The sequence below is a fragment of the Euleptes europaea genome, chromosome 7, assembly GCF_029931775.1.
Source record: "Euleptes europaea isolate rEulEur1 chromosome 7, rEulEur1.hap1, whole genome shotgun sequence".
NCBI classification, from domain to species: Eukaryota; Metazoa; Chordata; class Lepidosauria; order Squamata; family Sphaerodactylidae; genus Euleptes; species Euleptes europaea.
Genome location: NC_079318.1, coordinates 74,999,617 through 75,018,863, shown reverse-complemented (window position 1 = coordinate 75,018,863; position 19,247 = coordinate 74,999,617). Strand labels below are relative to the sequence as shown.

Below are 19,247 nucleotides of genomic sequence, written 5' to 3'. Positions count from 1 at the left end.
AAAGACACAGTCCATTTAAAGGCTAACAGTTTATTTATCAGAGTTATGCTGGTTTACAGGAAAGAAAAAGTCATGAAGTTTTAAGCAAGAAAATAATAAACTATTTAGCATAGCTAACTAATACATTCAAAAGCCTTTTTGGTTCAAAGGGATTGGCAAAGGTTTCTTGCATCATTTTTATAGTTACCAAGTTCCAAAGATTCTTCCAGCATTCAAGAGTTTCAAAAGGTTGTCCCAAAGGTTTCTCCAAGCAGGTCAGCTTGACCAGAGTTTCCCCCTCAAGGGCCAAAATCAAATGGGTTGTGATGCCGCCAGCACAGCTCTCCTGCTGTACCCCAAAGCGTGCAAGATTTGCTCAGGACTGGTCTGTCCTTATATTCGTTTTCTCAAAGGGATGGGCTCATAGAAGCCAATTGAGAAAACGAAAGGAATTAGTTGTTAATTAATCTCTTGATAAGATACTGCTTAATGTGTACCAGTGTTGCCTGTACTATCTGTCATTCTTTTTGCAAAATGTATGGGTTCCTTTCTGCTGAGGTTGTGATTGCAAGCTGCCTCATACATGACTTGAACAACATAGCCATATATGCCCACAGGTCATAACAACTCAAACAAGACATGAGAGATGCTAGGGAGATCTCATAGCTTGGTTGTAGAACATGTAGTTTGCATGTAGAAAGTCCCCAATTGCAATCCCTGGCATTTCTAGTTAAAAGGATTGCGTGTGGGAACGCTGAGGAAGACTTCTGCCTGAGATCTTGGAGAGTAGCCACCAGTCAGAGTAGACAGGACTCTGTTAGGTATGCCATTTCTCTGACATGCTACAAGGCACTTTTATGTAACCATATGAGGTTTTTGGTGGTTCATCATGATTCTGTACCACTAGCAGAATTTGGATAAGTCTCCAACACTGGTCTTCTGCGTATCCATTTCTTCAAAGTCTTCTTCAATAGCCTTTCTCCAACCCCCTCTTCCGGCAGTAAATGGAGTTCCTTGGCCCCAAGAATCCACCAGACGCAACAGCCATACCTTCAACTGCAGAATGCTGATCCGTCCTCCAGACGAACCAGGTGCAGAGAACCAGGAGGCCCGCCAGCGTTATGAGGTCATGCAGTGCTTCACGGTGTCTCAGCCGAAACTGATCAAGGAGGAAGGTGAAGGTAAGATAGAGGATCACTTCTTTGGAGACGGAAATAGTACTTGCTTGTGCTGCGTTGCATTTCTTGGTGTGTGTGTGGGAGTATCTGCAGGCTGTCCTCAATTGTCCTCTTGCAGGACATTTCTTGCAAGGGGATTGCAGCTCTGTAAGGACTCAACTGCGGCATTTTCTGCTGTCTGGACTCACAGCTCACCATACAGCCTGCAAGCTGCATTTTAGGTTCCCGAGGGGTACCTTTTGATGATGGTCCTGAGGGGATTGTTTTTGGGGTTGGCTTTAGTCACCCAGTTCCCTATTGGAGGGTTTTTTTTTTGTTATTGCTTGCTTGTACATGTGTTATAACATTAATCCACCATCCTTTTGTACTTTGGAATGACAACCCATTTTTGCAGTCTTCGCCGTAGATAACTGGCCTGCACTCTGGTCTCATGCAGCTTTAGGCATTCAGTTTCGTGTGCCACATTCCTCCTCAGAAAGTGGGTATCTTCTGTGTTGAGGTGATTCTTTCATAAACAGCTTGTTCTGGGGAGCAAAGTAAGGACTGTTTCACCCAATACAAAGACCTTGTGGCTTCCAGGAGCCAATTCTGATTGGGATCACAGTGTGCATGGAGAAGGGGTTTCATCCTTCCCTCTCATGCCATTTTCCATGCCTGAAGCAGCCTTGGGGAGCTGCTATTTGCTTAACTAGGAAACTTGCATGTAATATACATCTGAGTTTCCCAGCAGAGGAAACAGTGGCTTCTCAGGGCCATTTTGCGTCATGAAAAAGGCTCAGGGAAGGCTGAAGCCCCTCCTCCACACAGGCTGTGGTCCTGACCAGAATTGAGGCCCCCTGCATATCCGGGAAGGACAAAACTCCCAGTGCACGTTTGCTCCATGTGTATGGTGAACTCTAATTTGAAGAACCGGGTTTGATTCCTCACTCCTTCACATGAGCAGTGGATTCTAATCTGAGGAATTGGGTTGGTTTCCCCACTCCTCCACATGAAGCCAGCTGGGTGACCTTGGGCTAGTCACAGCTCTCTTCGAGCTCTCAGCTCCACCTACCTCACAGGGCATCTGTTTTGGGGAGGGGAAGGGAAAGTGATTGTAAGCCGGCTTGATTCTTCCTTAAGTGGTAGAGAAAGTCAGCATATAAAAACCAACTCTTCCTCCTCTTCTTCTTCTCCAATGTCCTCATGGAGGCCATGAAGGTTTTGTATTGTATGGCCCTAAGCCAGCAAAGTGAGAGGAAAGCAACTGGGCCTCCGTACAAAAGTTCCTCTCTCTTGATTTGGCACTAAGTGAAAAGTTCTGGGACATCCCGCTGAAAACAGCCAGCATTATGTGAATCGTGAGAACCTCGTCACCCTTGCAGAGGTATGAACTGTCCTTCAGTTGCTGCCCCTGAGATTGCGTGTGCTCAGCTTGCCTAGGCCCATCTGTTCAAGAGAAGGAGTGAGGAGGTAGACACAGCCCTCGTGGGAGGAGGAGCAGCAGGGATGTTTTTGTGCCGATCTGGTGTTCCTTTAGAGGCAGCACTTCCAGTGCTTGAAATGGAAATGAATCCAGGGGGCCAGAAGGCCGGTTGCAGACATGCACCTTCCTTTTGCTAGTTGTGAGGGTAAGGAGATGTTGCCTTTCACGACGCACCTCTGTGTTTCCTGATAATTGGGACACTCCTGTGGCAAGATTCTCTGTGCTCGCTTTTCTAGCAGTAACCTAAAAGTACTGAAGTCCTTTGAATTATATTGTAAAAAAAAGAGTTGCTTCCAAAGGCTCGGCTATGAGCTTTGACGGATGAAAATGTATTGCAAGGTAGGAAGCCTCATGTTCTAAATTTGGGGCTTTCTAAATTGCTTTCCCTCTCCAGGGTTGTCTCCCCTGATTTTCCTCCAGCATCTCTATCGCTGTCTCTCACATCCCCATTTGAAACCAAGAGCACTTGATAAATACTGTAGATCACTCAAGCAGCTGCAAGTTTGAATCTCGCACCTCCACAGGGTGTACATACCAGCCTGGATGCCGTTCACACATGCCTAGCAGATCTGGATTTTGAACTGAGGACATGCATATCTGCACTCTGGCTTAGCCCCATAATACAAGAGACACTTTTCCAGCAGAACACTTTAGGCTTATTTCTCCATAGCAGCCATTTCGTTCCAGTGCATTAGCAGAATTAATCCATTGCAGTTTACACAGGAGATCATGACTGGAAGGAATAAATCAAGGGGGGATCAGGGTTATGAGCAGATACTTTGCCTGGAGCTGATGGTTGTTGGCTTTCACTGCAGCCTTTATTTTACAGTGCTGCCAGATCCAAATAGCCTCAGAATTAATTCTCCCAAACAGTAGAATGCACACACACACACACACACACACCATGCCAATCCCAGTCCTCCTTCCCCAAGCAAACGTTCTATACACTCTAAACTAGTGCAAAGGGTTTAATTCATCTTAACAATGCTGCTTTTCATTGCAAAATGTAGAAAGGCATAGGCTTAGATTTGGCTGTAATTTTCCTCCTGAAGCTCAGCAGAGGGGGAAAAAACAAGCTTGAGCTTCTTCCAAATTAACAAAGATTGGGTAGATCAGCTGGCCAGCCTTGCTTTCACCCTAAACATGAAGTCAGTGTGGCCCAATTGGCTGGGAAGTTCTCCTGTGCAAGACCCATCTTCGTGTAGCAGTTTCCTTCCTTCCTCAGGCTCTAGTCCTCTAACGGTGCATTTTGGTCCAAATTGTTCACTGCTTAGTGCTCAGTTTTTTAAGGGCGGGTTATCGAGAAGATGAATTTCATATTACAGTTGACTCCAGAAACAATCTGTCCTCCCTTTGGCAAATTCCTGCATCTCGTCTGGAGAGTCTGCTTCACTCTTGGAGAGCTGTAATGGAAAGTCATGGGTGTGTGACATGGTGAAGGGGGTTGCAGTGTGGATGGCAAAGCAGTGGTGCAGGAAAGGTCCCAGATTCAATCCCCGGCATCTTCAGTTAAAGGGACTAGGCAAGTGGGCGATGTGAAAGACCTCTATCTGAGACCCTGGAGAGCCACTGCCGGTCTGAGTAGACAATACTGACTTAGATGGACCAAGGGTCTGATTCAGTATATTGCAGCTTCATGTGTTCATGTGAGAGTCAAGAAAGGAGAAAGGTGGTGTGACCCAGGAGCCAGGCAACATTGTGTGTGTGGTGGTGGGGAGTGGGGTAAAGAAGTTGCAGGCACAATGTGGGAGTCTTTTTCACAAGTTTCACAGGTCAGTGGGGGAGGGGGAACTCACTTCCTTATCTTTCCCGCTTCCAACTTTGTTGTTTATTTGATCATGGCAGATTTGCAGTCCTGTCTGATATGCATCGCACGAAGATTACCTCGAACCACGGCCTCCACCACTTCAGAATCTTTCATGACCAAGCAAGATACTACAGGTATTATTCAGAAGGACAACTGAATGCTTTCTCCCAGAGAGCCGGGATGGAGATTCATGCGTTCTTAAACAGTAATATTAGGTTTGTCAGTTACAGGTGTGGACTAAAGAGTTACTTCATAGGAAAGGTGGGGTTTCAGCTGACGTTTGACAAAAAAAATGACATCCCCATGGCATTGTTTTGCACAGAGGTTCTAGGTATAGAGGAGATGGGATGGAGTTAGTTTAAGAGCTAGAGAGGAGAACAATGTAAGCCGCTTTAGGTTCCCATTGGAGAGAAAGGCTGGATATAAATCAAGAAAAATAAAATTAAAATAAAATAAAGGCCTGACAGGTCACAAGGGTGGGGGATGATGACAAAGGAAGGTCCCATGTGGGAATGAATGGGGTTACAAGAACAAAAAACAATGTGGGTTGAAGACTGAAAAGCCATAAAAGTAAGAACAAAGAGTTTGGGTTAGCTATAGAAAGAGACTGGGTATCTTTGTACATTTACTCCATAGATGCTTAGTAATATAAAAATGAACATATAGTTGAAACTTTTTTGTTTTGTTTTGTTTTGCATTGCTAACATGGCTATTTTCCATTTCCGTTGATCAGGTAAAATCATCTCCATTGACACCAGTTCCCTGAGAGCAGCAGGCCGGACTGGCTGGGAAGATTTAGTGAGGAAATGCATCTACGCTTTCTTCCAGCCTCAGGGCAGAGAGCCATCTTATGCCAAGCAGCTATTTCAGGAAGGTAAAAAAAAGGAGGGGCTCTTCTCTTTGCATGCCCCTGCGATTGTTGCCAGGATAAGTGCTTTCCGGACTGAAAATAAATTTTAAAATACCAATGAAGAAGACAAAGAACGTTAACAAAGAAGTCCTAAGAAAGTGGCTAAAATGGCTGACTAATGCCCGTGGCCTCTTCAAGCTGGCCAGGGGAGCTTGCCCTATGCAGTCAATAGAATTCCAGCAGGCTGCCAATCATCTCTCTGCACTGCTGTGGCAACCTGGCCTGGAGGCAGCTGGCCGCAAGCTTGGGTGTAGCCTGCCAACCCGTAAGCTTTCTTATTAGCCTTTCAGGAAGCGGGGGGGAAAACACTAAGGTACATGATCCAAGTTATTCAACTGTTATTCCCCAAGGAGGAGGCAGAGAGGTCTTAAAGTTTCTTAAGAGAGGTGGTGACAATGTGATTAGATCATTGTACCAGCACCTGGTTCAGACATTCAGAACAGAGTGGTAACGTGGTGGCAGAACATGTAGGGGGTTAGTTTACTGCACTGTTTCAGACCATATGAGATAGATCACGATGGGTAGCCATGTTAGTCTGTCTGTAGCAGTGGAAAAGAGCAAGAGTCCAGTACACCTTGAAGACTAACAAAATTTCTGGCAGGGTATGCGCTTTTGTGAGCTGTGACTCATGAAAGCGCATACCCTGCCAGAAATTTTGTTAGTCTTTAAGGTGCTGCTTGACCATATGAGAGCCAGCGTGGTGTAGTGGTTAAAGTGTCAGACTAGGATCTGGGAAACCCAGGTTCGAATCCCCATTCTGCCATGGAAACTTGCTGGGTGACCTTGGGCCAGTCACACACTCTCAGCTTCGGCCCTGGAAAGTATTTGGAAGAGAGACCTCCAAGTAATACCAGGGTCGTGACACAAAGGCATGAAATGGCAAACCACCTCTGAAAGGCTCTTGCCATTAAAATTCTATGAGGACTTTGACTTGACAGCAAAAAAAAAAAATTCAGACCATAGGTGAGGGTCTCCAGCTCTGAATATTCCATTGCTTAAAATATTCTGTTTAAATACAAAACTCCCTGCAACTAGAAATATAAGCTCTATTCCCCTCTGTCTTCTTTCTCTGCACTTTGCACATTTTCTAACCTAGGGGAGCCATCCCAAAATATAATCCTCCATCTGAAATAGCGCAGGCAATTCCATCATTTCTCTGCCACCTCATTGTTCTTCATGTGTAGACCAGGCCTTAGTCTGAGGAGATTCACGTTCAAATCATACCAACCAGAAAGTTCCCTGGGTGACCTTGAGCCAGTCTCTCTGTCACTGTCAGCCTTTACCTACCCCCCAGGAATGTTGTACGGGTAAAATGGGAAGGGAGAGAGAGCCATGTTCTCCCTTGTCTGCTGGTGTTACTGTAACCTGTACCCTGATATCGGGGCCAGCAGTAGAGGGATGGGCTGGTTTGGGTAGCTCTGGTTGAGATCTTCATCACAGACCATACCCTGTGCTCCTCCTAGGACACAACTGGGGGGGGGGGGCTTCTGTGGTATTGCCTAGTTTATGGAACTTCCTTGGCTCATCAACCAATCTAAAGACATTCTTATTTATCACAGCCTTTCTGTAAATTTATGCGTCTTAAAATCTGCCCTGGTCTTCATTTTATTGAGTATCCTGCCTTTCCTTTTATGAAATGCTGCTGTCTGCTGCAGCTTTTATTTGTTTTATTGATTGCCAGCTTTGAAAATCCACTGTCTCCTGAATGTTGTTAACTGCTGGTCTGTTTAATTTTAATTTGATTTTTATGGTTTCTTCTGCCTGTTTTATTATTGTTTTTACTATGTCTGCTGAGGTGGACTTGTTTTGCGAGTCTGTTAGTTTGAGCTTAAATGTTTTATGGTTTGAAATTATGGGTTTTTTAAATTTTATTTCTTTTTGTAAATTACATTGTAAACTGCCTTGTATCTATTTTAACATAAAATGTGTTGGAAATAACAATGTTGTATAAATGTATTCTGCCCATATAGAAAAAGTGGGGTAAAAGTATAATGACTAATAATTTGGGGGTGGACTCTTTTTTGCATTTGTATAGTGCTTTACCTAAGTGCTTGATGTTCTCATATATTATATCAGTAATAGCTGCAAGAACTTTGCAAGGTGGGCCAATACTACCATAAGACAAGAGGTTGTCTGAGGCTATCAAAACAGCAACCAACCTACCCATGAGTGTGTCCTCCTTGAGTTCCTCTGTACTCTTGGAGGATTTCAATGTTCCCACTCAGTACTTAAGTCTTAAAAAATTGGATCCTTGTCTACTTTCTTCTCCACCCCTTCCCTTTAACTCCTGTAAAAGTGGCCCAGTGCAATCCCCAGAACATTAATTGGTTGATGGGGGGGGGGGTTATCCAGCCCTTCCCAAGCTCTGGGCAGTTGGTAACAATATACTCCCGTTCAGCAATAGATGCAAAAAAAATGCAATACAAGACCCCTCAGTGAAACAAATCAGATCCGTACAGATCAAATCCCAGCCCTCTTTCAAATAACTTTCTGGAAGGGGCAGGGCTTTCTTGAACACTTTCTAAAGCCTTTTCCAGAAGGGCGTGGGAGTAATGATAAAGGAAGCTTTTGAGCAGGTGGCAACAGTACATACCAACTGTGAGGAGAAGCATATGGAGTGAGCACAGTTGACACAGAGGTTTGTACAGGGAGAATCAGCTCTTCAGGGAAATCTGGATCCAAACACCTGTTCAGCCACAAATTAACTTGGATAGTGTCTGGGATAGATTTATTTATTTGTTTGATTTTGATTGAGGGGGGAGAACAATCACTGTGTCAGGCTGTTTTTCCATTTGTAAGCTTGCAGGTATGATGGAAGGACCCTGCCCTCCCGAAAAAAACCCCAACTGCTGTATATTAGAAGCTCTATAGAAATGATTAGTGGTGATGGTAATGGAGGGCAAAGCATCCCAGCATATGAAAGCACCTTTTCATTTCCCCCCTCTCTCTTCCCCCCCCCAGTGATGACACGGGGCACAGCCTTCAGCCCATCCTACCGGTTCACACTAAGTGATGGGACCGTGCTGAGTGCCCACACCAAGTGCAAACTCTGTTGCCCTCAAAGTCCGGAGATGCAGCCTTTCATCATGGGCATTCACATAATTGAGAGGTGAGTCTTCAGATGCCCCCCCCCCCAATTTTGTTGATTGCTACTTCTTCATCTTTGGAGGGGGACCCGCTTCAAGCATGACAGTTTTCCTTTGCAGAGATCATCTCTTGGTAGGAAAATATGTGTTCACCAACATGCATTAAATGTGATGCAAGTCCTGGTGGAGGGCTGGCAGTCGGTGCTCACACATCATGAATGTGCAGACAGAGCCATTGCCTGCATATGCCATAAGGGCACCTGTAGCAAATAAAGCACAAAATACGGACCCCTAACGCTCATGGTTTAGCTCCATGTTGGGAGATTTTTAAGTATTCCGTCTGAAAAACTTGGGTAATCGTCTCCCTCTGAGTCTAGTTGTGTTGAGCCAGCTTCTTCAGGCAACCTGACCACGGGCAGATAGGCCCACAAGTAGCATTGCAAGACCTTAATTCTGAATGAAACATTTTGGACATTTCCAAAGAGTAGTGGAGAGAGCTGTTTTGTTTTTTTTAATGACATTGGCCTTTTATTATCTTCTCTCTCTCGTCCCACCCCTTACAGAGCCCTTTCTCAACCCACTTCTCCAGCCACTGTACTGTGGAATATTTTCCCACAATGGGCCCGGGAGAGGACACAAGAGAGCCTGGTGGAGGCAGCTGTTTCCTCCTCCAGTATTGTACACACTCCAATATGGGGGATTGTGGAGTGCAAGTGGGAGACAGTCAGTGGTTGTTGGATGGGGTAAGGAAATTTGGAGGCAGTCTGAAAAAGCGATTTTTCATAGTGTCTATGCTCATCACTCTTTTGCTTTTTGGTAACCAGGTTTTGCAAACTTTTGGTACTGTTTCTGAACCTGATAGTCAACAGTGGGACAAATGGATCTTAATACAATGGCTATTGTAGGTTATGATGGAGGCTTTACATCTAGGGCTGCCAACTTCCAGGTGGGGGCTGGAGATCTCCCAAAATTACATCTCCAGATGACAGAAATCAGCTTCCCTGGAATGGCTGCTTTGGAAGGTGTACTCTATGGCATTATACCCTACTGAGGTTCTTCTCTGAACCCACCTTTCCCAGGCTTGTGAAGAAAAGAAGACCACCGGGACCCTGAAACTCTGGGAACTTTGATAGTGTGTTCATTGTTCCCCTACTAATGTATTTTAGACCATCATCTTAATCCAGCTTCTTTGCAGTCTTGGAATTGAGCAGCTTCATGCTCCCATCTCAAGGTGTCTTCTTTCTCCCTTTTGGACCTGCTGCGTCTAATCTACTGGGTGGGTGGAGGGGCTGTGCAGCGGACACGTGCAGCTGTGCAAATTAGTCACTATTTTGGAAACATAAGAGAGAAGGAAGCATGTTTGGATAAGAGCGCACCAAAGGTAAGTGACGTCACAGAGAAGGGCAGATGTGAAATGAGAGTCTGGTCGCATGACCACCTTAAAGAGAAGTTTTAGCTGTTCTAGATTCAAGTCCCACCTGCATTTGGAGAAATGTTGAGCTTCATGTAGAAGTTCAGACTAGTTATAGGTAATCACCATGACTCCTCAAACCCTCTCTGTGTTCAGAATTTAAGACTCCATTTGTATAGAACGTTGCCTCCACTGAAGTGGTTTTGGAATGATTTCTGCAGAGGCCTGTGCATTATGTGGGAATTGGCTATCAGTGCACATTTTCCTGGGACAAGCCAGAAGCCAGCAGATATCTAGGGTCCTGCTCCCTAACCTTTCCCAGAAGTCCATGTAGATGACCAGTTCCTTCATAATGTTTTTCACATGCATGCCTCTGCCCCCCCCCCAAATAAGAAAGAGCTAGTTATAAGGGAACCAACCCTTAGAGCAGGCAGACATCTAACCCACTCCTTTTGTTTCCCTACTGACCCCCCCTTTTTCTTCCTGACCAGAGAACACAGCACACTGTCACCTCAAGACAACACTAACTCTGGAATGCCACTTTCTCGCGTCAGTCCTTCACTGAACCCCAACATCTCTCCAGGACAAGGCATGGCGCTGCCCTCCACTCTCCCTCCCGCCAATGGTAGCATGTTAACAACCAGCGTTAACCACCCACCCGGGTCCGGCCTGCACGGCAACAGCAACGTTGCCACCAGCCAGCCCAGTTATGGATGTTCGCCTGGGAACCAGATGGGAGCTAATGTTGCCTTAAGCCAGGGACAGGCTGGCCCCCAGAACAGTAACCATCCATTGAACCTCAACAGCTCCCCTATGAACAGCCCGGGGGTCACCCCGACACAGTTCATGTCTCCCAGGCATCGGGTAAGCCCCGGACTGGTCCATAGGCCCAGAGTGCCAAGCAACCCTTTCTCTCCCAGTATGCCTACCACGCACTCCCCGGTGGGCATGGTGGGCAACTATAGTGCCAGCACAACAGTCAGCAACAGGCCTTTCCCGGGGACCCCTTTAAACTCCATGCAGGGGATGGCCGAAGGGCCCAGTCCCCCCATGGGATACTCCACACCCCCTCCTGTCCTGCGGCAGCTGAGCAACCAGAACTCGCCCAGCCGAATGGGAATGCAGCCCATAAAGACTGAGCCGAAAGACAGCAAGGAGATCAACTCCATCCTGTGCGACATGATTCATTCCGACAGTGGTCCGAATGAGAGCAAGCCCTTGGAATCGGGATTGTTGCACAGCAGCGAGAGACACTCGGAGGGAGACGGCAAGTGCTCCCAGGCCCCCAGCCACAAGCTAGTTCAGCTCCTGGCTACCACGGCGCAGGAGCAGTTGCGGCACACGGATGCTGACACCAGCTGCAAAGAACCCATGTCTTGCACGGGGGCCTCTGGGAACCTTGCGGGCAGCTCGTGCCCCTCGTCTCACAGCTCTCTCACAGAGCGGCACAAGATCTTGCACCGACTCCTCCAGGAGGGCAGCCCTTCTGACATCTCCACCCTCTCCATGGAGCACGACAAGAAGGACAATGTGCCCGGTGGAACCTCTGTCACGCCGCAGACCCAGACCCCAGAGACCCCCGATATGAGACTGGAGTCAGACGCTGCAAAGAAGAAGGACTTGAAGGATCATCGGCTCCTTCGCTACCTGCTTGACAAGGATGAGAAAGAGCTGGCAGCCAACCCCTCCCTGAGCCTGGATGATGTGAAGGTGAAAGAGCAAACAGACCAAATGGATCCCTGCAACGTACCTCCGGCCCCGCTGACTAAGCCCCCTGCTCAGGAGGAGGTGAAGCTGCAGCAGCAAGGCCAGGTAGGAGGCTCTTCCTTGTAAGAAAAGCACAGAAATGTTACTTTGGAATTATTGTTGGCTCACGATACCCCCCTAGACCATAGTTGGGCAGCGTGGCTTAACTCTGAGAGGTGAGCTCAAAGTACACTCCTGGGTCTGGGGGCCTATGTAGGACCTGTTCACACATTACCATTTGCATGCACAAGAGCCAGTATTTCTGTTCAGGTGAGTAAAAGTATTGTTAGCCCGAGGGTCCTGGGCTCTTAACAATATCTGAAAGAGAAAAGAAAGTACAGTTATATTTCTATTGCCTTTATCCTACATAATCAACAATGCTGATTCTGTGAACGCAGGCAGATCATGAGAGAGAGGACAGGAAGGGTTGCTTCAGTGTTTGGCTCTCGTGGCCTTTTCTTACATGCCCAGGGTAATGCTGATCGCCACTTTGGGGTCAGGAAGCAGTTTTCCTCCAGGCCAGATTGGCCAGGGATCCTGGAGGATTTTTTGCTCATCTTCTGGGCATGGAGTAGAGGTCACTGTGTGTGTGAGGGGGGGGGGTAGTTGTGATATTCCTGCATTGTGCAGGGGGTTGGACTAGATGACCCTGGTGGTCCCTGCCAACTCTGTGATTCAATTATTCTAGTCCAGAGGTAGTTAATGGGGTGGGGGAGAAAGGCTGAAAAAATGACAGTAACTGTCCTGCAAAAGCGTTTGTTTTTGGTCAGATACCTGGGAACAATCTGAGCCTCATCCAGCAGGGCTTTGTTACATTCATTTTGGTGGGTTTAGGATGTGTCACTGGCCACCAAGACTAGATTTAATTCATGCCATCGTATTCCCTATTGCTATGTATGGGTGTGAAAGCTGGACAGTGAAGAAAGCGGATAGGAAGAAAATAGATTCCTTTGAAATGTGGTGTTGGAGGAGAGTGTTACGGATTCCGTGGACTGCCAAAAAAACAAATCAGTGGGTTATAGATCAAATCAAGCCTGAACTGACCCTAGAAGCTAAAATGACTAAACTGAGGCTATCGTATTTTGGTCACCTCATGAGACGACAAGAGTCACTGGAAAAGACAGTCATGCTAGGAAAAGTTGAGGGCAGCAGGAAAAGAGGAAGACCCAACAAGAGGTGGGTTGACTCAATAAAGGAAGCCACAGCCTTCAATTTGCAAGATCTGAGCAAGGCTATCAAAGATAGGACATTTTGGAGGACTTTCATTCATAGGGTCGCCATGAGTCGGAAGCGACTTGACGGCACTTAACACACACACACACAAGTAGACTGTAGTGAGCTGGATGGTAAATCCTGAAATGGGGGTGCAGGACAGGGGGAGATAATGTTTTATGAAGTGTTCAGCCACATAAAGTTATTTTAAGGAGCTATGGGATATTCGAATGTAGCGAGTCCTGAACCTGGTAGCCGATTCTGACGTGTGGTCTAAGCATCTCATAGGGCGCTTTCGGTCTCCTTTCCGTTTGGTGGCTGGGGACTGGGGACTTCAAGGCAGCCTGATCTCTTGTAATTGAGTCGTTAAATGGCAGTAGAATCCTGCATGAGAGATTTTGGTGTATAAATATTCATTACAACTGTCTGTGAATAGAAGAGGGCCTCCCCTTTAAAAGAAAAGTCAGGGAAGATGACAACATGGATAAGGCTGTTAATCCTTTTTCTCAAATAGACCAGAGAAACTTGGCATTCAAGAACAAGCCAGATAGCCCACTTGTTGCTTTGTGTCAAAACGGGATGCTGTATTCAGGGAATGCTGTGTGTGAATAGCCTCAACAAACACACACCATTTCGTTCATGCATTTGTCAATCCCCTCTTGGTGATCACATCACCATTAGGACTTCAACTCTCTTTGTATCCTACTGGAAAATAGTTTTCTTCTGATGGCTTCCATCAGCTGCTGTGCTCCCTCCTTGGGTGCTCTGGTGATTTTCCTCTTCCAATCCACCCCATTGCTGGTCACATTGTCTTTAGGCTGCAAAAGGACACAAAGCAAAAATTCCTACTTGGAAGACAAAACTGCTGAGCCAACTACTGCTTTGGTGGGCAGTTTGTAAATTGTGCTTCCGGGGCAAAGCACAAAGTCAATTTCTCATACTTCAAGTTGGGTTGCAGCACTAAACCAGGAAGCAAGGAGTGTGTTTGGAAAGGACCCTGGGGACTACCCATCCCTCAGGTATTCAGCAGGAAAGTCAGCCAAGCATACCAGCTTGGACTTCCTGGCCACTTCAAGCCATGTGGACCAGAAGGGGCTGGGAGTTCTCAGTGTGGCTTTTGAAAAGCACATTGAACTCCTGACTTTATCTTGGCTTGGAGGGAAGAGCTTGCAAGGACTTAGCAGGTCACATGTTTTACAAAACTGGTTTTGTGAACTAACAAAGTGGCTGAGGCCTTTTAGTGATCATTCAAGATCAACTGCGGCACAACTTATCGTTACTTGCATCAACTTAATTTGGGAAATTAGTGTGTGATAACACAAATTCCAACGAACCCAGCCCTTCTCCAGAGACAGTCAGCTGCACTACCTTAGGGCACCATTAGAGTTCCCATCCTAAAAATCTCTCTAGTCTCTTCAGGCTTTTATAAACGTAGGGGAACATTATCAAATGACCCCCCCTTTTCTCCTTTAACTGGTAAAGAAAGGGGGAAGATAGGGCCATAAGGACAGGGTTAGGGAAATTGCCATGTAGGTGGGAAAACCAAATTTTCCTACCTGGACAGCAGCCATCCAAGAGTTTACCGTGATCTTTCCCAAAATTTCATCGTCACAAACCGTGTTTGAGAAAGATTAGGGGAAAAAAACTGGCTAAACCCCAGGAACTGGTTAAAACAAAATCAGTATCCAAAAGGATCTTTTCAAACTGGAAGAAGGGGAATTAAAATGGCAAATGAGATTCAATGTGAGCAAGTGTAAAGGGATGCATATTGGGGCAAAAAATTCCAACTTCACATACACACTGATAGGATCTGTGCTGGCAGCAACAGACCAAGAAAAGGATCTTGGGGTGGTAGTGGATTGCTCGATGAAGATGTCAACCCAGTGTGCAGCTGCTATGAAAAAGGCAAATTCCATGCTGATCATAATTAGACAAGGAATAGAGATTAAAACTGCTGCTATCGTACTGCCCTTGTACAAATCTATGGTGAGACCACACTTGGAATACAGTGTATAGTTCTGATCACCACACCTTAAAAAGGATATTGCAGAGTTTGAGAAGGTGCAGAAAAGAGCAACCAAAATGATCAGGGGACTAAAGCAACTGCCCTATGAGGAGCAGTTAAAATGCTTAGGGCTTAGAAAGAAGGCAGTTAAGGGGAGACATGATAGAGGCCTATAAAATTATGCCTGGTATGGAGAGAGTGGACAGGGGTAAGCTCTTCTCCCTCTTTTATAATACTGGAACGGGGGTCATCTGCTGAACCTGGAGGGTGAGAGGTTCAAAACAGATAAAAAGAAGGATTTCTTCACATAATGCATAGTTAAATTGTGGGACTCCCTGGATGTGGTGATCGCTGCCAACTTGGAAGGCTTTAAGAGGGGAGTGGAAATATGGAGGATAAGGCTACTGATGGCTACTAGTCAAAATGAATACTAGTCATGATGCATACCTATTCTCTCCAGTATCAGAGGAGCATGCCTACTATATTAGGTGCTGTGGAATACAGGGAGGATACTGCTGCAGTGGTCTTGTTTGTGGGCTTCCTAGAGGCACCTGGTTGGCGACTGTGTGAACAGACTCCCGGACTTGATGGGCCTTGGTCTGATCCAGCATGGCTTTTCTTATGTTCTTAAGTGCACAAATGCACTGTGATGCTCTGGGGAAGCAGGGGAAAACCCCACTTCCAAAAAGCATTGATCTAGGGCAGATAACCCATATGAAGATCGCCTGAGATTCAAGGCAAATTGCACAATAGAAAATGATGCAGTAAGAAGAACAATGTGGTAGATATAACCAACAATACAGTAAAACTGGGTCACAAAATCAGAGAGAACTGCACTAAGAATACTATAGAATACAGACAATGAAACAGGATTGCAAGATCGGAGAACAGTGCAGTGAAATATTATATTACATACAATAAACAGTGTATGAAAGCTGGATGATGCAACAAGACCCTGTTTGCTTACTGTGTTGCTTTCCCTCTAATTGTATTATTATATCCCATTCCTATCTGAAGTACATTTCTCAGGCTTTTCCCTTTGTTCGGAGAGTTTCTAAATTAGGTATCTTGTGTCAGTGAAGAGAAAGAGAAGGGATGAAGTAATCTAAGTAGACAGGGCTGTCTTTTGCAGTTTTCCCTGCCATACTTGAATAAATATGGAGAGAAGTATGAAAGTGCAGTCTTTGGGGAGAGATAACCTTGAATGTGAACAAATGAGATGTAGCAGTCCTACATCAGTGGGACCTGGGTCCTGTGGGGCTTATTTCGGTTCCTCAGGGGCCTGTAAGATGGAGCCAGGCATATAGTTGAGGCAGCGACAGTTTCAGTAGATCAGCTCGCCTCCCCCCCTTCCCTTCCCCCCTTTCCTCCCTTCCCTTTCTTCCTTTCCCCTTCCCACCTTTTTCTTTTTCCTGTTTCTCCTTCATTGGTTCCTTTCCTTTTTTCTGGTTTTCTGCCTGTCTCAACTCCTCGGAGGAACTTTGAATTCTGGGGCACTATTGGTTGTCTGCCTACGACCATTTATAAGCCAGCTCACCATTAGGAAGAGATTAGTATCATATAAAGGTAAAGGTAAAGGTCCCCTGTGCAAGCACCGGGGCATTCCTGACCCATGGGGTGACGTCACATCCCGACGTTTCCAAGGCAGACTTTGTTTGCGGGGTGGTTTGCCAGTGCCTTCCCCAGTCATCTTCCCTTTACCCCCAGCAAGCTGGGTACTCATTTCACCAACCTCGGAAGGATGGAAGGCTGAGTCAACCTTGAGCCGGCTACCTGAAATCAACTTCCGTTGGGATCGAACTCAGGTCGTGAGCAGAGCTTTTGACTGCAGTACTGCAGCTTAACACTCTGCGCCACGGGGCTCCTAGTATCATATAGTAGGTACAAATTAGAAACGCCATCTTTTAATTGAGTAGTGATTACAATTTTAAGTTTATGTTTTTAACCCATATTGTATTGCATCTGTATTTATTCTCTGTTGCTGACGCGAGAGCTGGTGGATTGTGCCAACGTCCAGGAATGACCACCAGAACCACTAGAGCTTATAGAAATGCAGTTGTTTATTTACAGTGCTATATACACACTCTCTCCACCTTAACTCCTGAGACAGACTCACAGAGTCTTACACTTATATACAATGCCACCACCAGGCATCAATTAGCAGTACATGCTTAGTCACTTTCCAGGTGCAACACCACACCTCAGCCTCTGGCCTCAACTGGATCTGGCCAGTATAATCAGGCCTCCTAGGGGCTTTCCAGGCCATTGCATCAGCCTATGGTTGACAGTTAGATCCCTTCCATCTAAGTCTGCCTGTCACAGCTAATATGACAGCCTTGCATATTCCAACAGTTGCAAGCCGCCCTGAGCCCGACTTGCTTGGGAAAGGGAGGGGTATAAATAAAATAAAAGTATTTTAAAAAACTTAAGGGGCACTTCTTCTGCTGGCAAGTAAAGGGCTGGTGCATTTACTGGATTTGCCTTTCCCAGCAAGATCAAGACACAAGCGCTCCTCTTGCTCAAGACCAATGGGAGGGCTTGACCTCCTTGGAAAGCAAGCAAGGAACAGGCCGTGGACTTCTGATCCCCAGCAGTATTGGGATGGGGCCAGTCCAGGTGCACAAGCCATCCAAATGTTCCCTTGGGGTGGCAAAATGTTGAGGGTAAGCAATAAAGCATCATGCAATTCGAGAAGTGCACCCCAGAATCCCAGAGCAGCACGTAAAATAGGCCCAGAGGAGAGTAGCTGTGAAGGGCTTGGCTGGAAGGAGTAGCAGCCTCCTGCCACAAATTCCCGGGATCATGATGAAAAGCACACAAGTAACAAGTCTGTATTCCAGAAGTTAATACACTATGTATATTTAAGGAGGAGAAGTTGTGTGGCCTTTCAAAGACTTAGCAACAATTTTATTCCAGGATAAGCTTTCATGGACTACAAATTTTATTGTTGGGGGAGACCCTTAAAATTGAGATATGTTTTTAAAAAGAATAGGTTGCATTAATTAATCGTCACTTCAAACTGAAACCAATCAAAAATACTGGTAGCTGTGCTTCCACAGATTCATCCCCTATTATCTCAACTCTCCGTTCCCCTTACTTCAGCTACCATTGATAGCCCCATAGTTATTATACTGGACCACAGGTGGGGTTACTCATGGCATATCATAGTCCTAACTAAAAATTATGTGCAAATGTGTAACGAAACCCAGTCAATTCTCTTTCAGAGAGAGAGAGAAGCCAGTTTAGGTGAAGGCAGTTTAGAGTAAGAGAAACAGCAGAAGTTGATGAGAGAAACTGCCTTTTCATTCCAAGTTGCTTTGCTTTTCTCTCTGTGGGGGGTTCCTAACACGTGTAGACTGTTGAAAACGTGCCTTTGGATCACCATGGGAGGAAAGTGGACAGGTGGGAAACTGTTTGGAACAGAAGTGCAGCGAGTAGAGAAAAGAACCTCCTCCACACAGCTCCTCTGCAGTTCCTCTGCTCTAAATTGCTCTTCTAGATGCATCTTCCCGCTCTGAAGGAAGGGCATCTTGATCTTTGGGTGTTTCTCGCCCATTGCTAGGGGTAGGCAGGACTAAACTAACAACTTCCTGTCTCCTGGCGAGGAACACCTCCCCTTCCAGTTCTTCTCCTGCCTTCGCTGGGGTGAGAGCGTTGCAGCCATAGCTGCTGCCTAGGTCTAGTGAAATTAGGTTAGAATAGATTCTTTTCCTTACCTTGCCGTATCCAATTGTTTTCCCTCCCTACCCTCCCTCTCGTTTGGATACGTTTGTTTTTTACATTTAAGCTCCCAGCTCTGCCGACCATCAGCTGAGTCGCGGGAGAAACAGCTAAGCCACGGAAAAGACGCGGCAAACAAAATGGCTGCCGGAGAAGCTGCATCAGAGGACATCGAGCTCCTTTCTGATGCAGATCAAGAATTGGCCTCAAAATCGGCTCCCGCCTTTAGCTGCCCTGGCGGACTATTGGAGAGGGAGACCAGAAAGTTGTCGCCACCATCTACTTCGGCTGGAAAGTCGCTGAAGATAAACAAGTCTAATGGCGGGGGGGAAGGCGGCAGCTGCAAGCACCAGCTTAAGCAGAGTTCCGCTTTGACCTCTAAGGTCCCCGCCGGATCCTCTGCTGCGCTTTTGGATGTGGAGCCCAGGATACCGACAGAGGGTAAAGTAACCCACCCTTCTGAGGAAGGGGGAACCCCCAAGAACCCCACATTTGAACAGGTACATGATATGATAGAGGGCTCCATGAAAAGACATTTTCAGAGGCTAGCACTGATGGCTAGGGCTTCAAATGCCTGGACAAAGAAGCTCACTCAGCTTCTGCCCACCGCAGATAAAAAAATAGCCGAGGGCCTGTCTCGAGTGCTAAAGGCGTCCTCCTTTATGGCAGATGCCTCCTTGGACGCAGTGATCTTCACTGCTAGAACAGTTGCCTCCAATACGGCCATTCGC

The 19,247-nt window shown here is 46.3% G+C and overlaps 1 protein-coding gene across 4 annotated transcripts in view; it reads left to right on the top strand.

Moving 5' to 3' along the window:
- Positions 1 to 19,247, top strand: part of NCOA1 (nuclear receptor coactivator 1) — a 225,708-nt gene that overhangs the window by 165,228 nt on the left and 41,233 nt on the right. For all 4 annotated transcript variants that reach the window (XM_056853623.1, XM_056853622.1, XM_056853624.1 and 1 more), the window contains exons 6-10: positions 981 to 1,160; positions 4,465 to 4,560; positions 5,160 to 5,300; positions 8,298 to 8,445; positions 10,325 to 11,645. In XM_056853623.1, the coding sequence (XP_056709601.1) occupies positions 981 to 1,160; positions 4,465 to 4,560; positions 5,160 to 5,300; positions 8,298 to 8,445; positions 10,325 to 11,645 (1,886 nt within the window). The remainder of the gene's footprint in view (positions 1 to 980; positions 1,161 to 4,464; positions 4,561 to 5,159; positions 5,301 to 8,297; positions 8,446 to 10,324; positions 11,646 to 19,247) is intronic.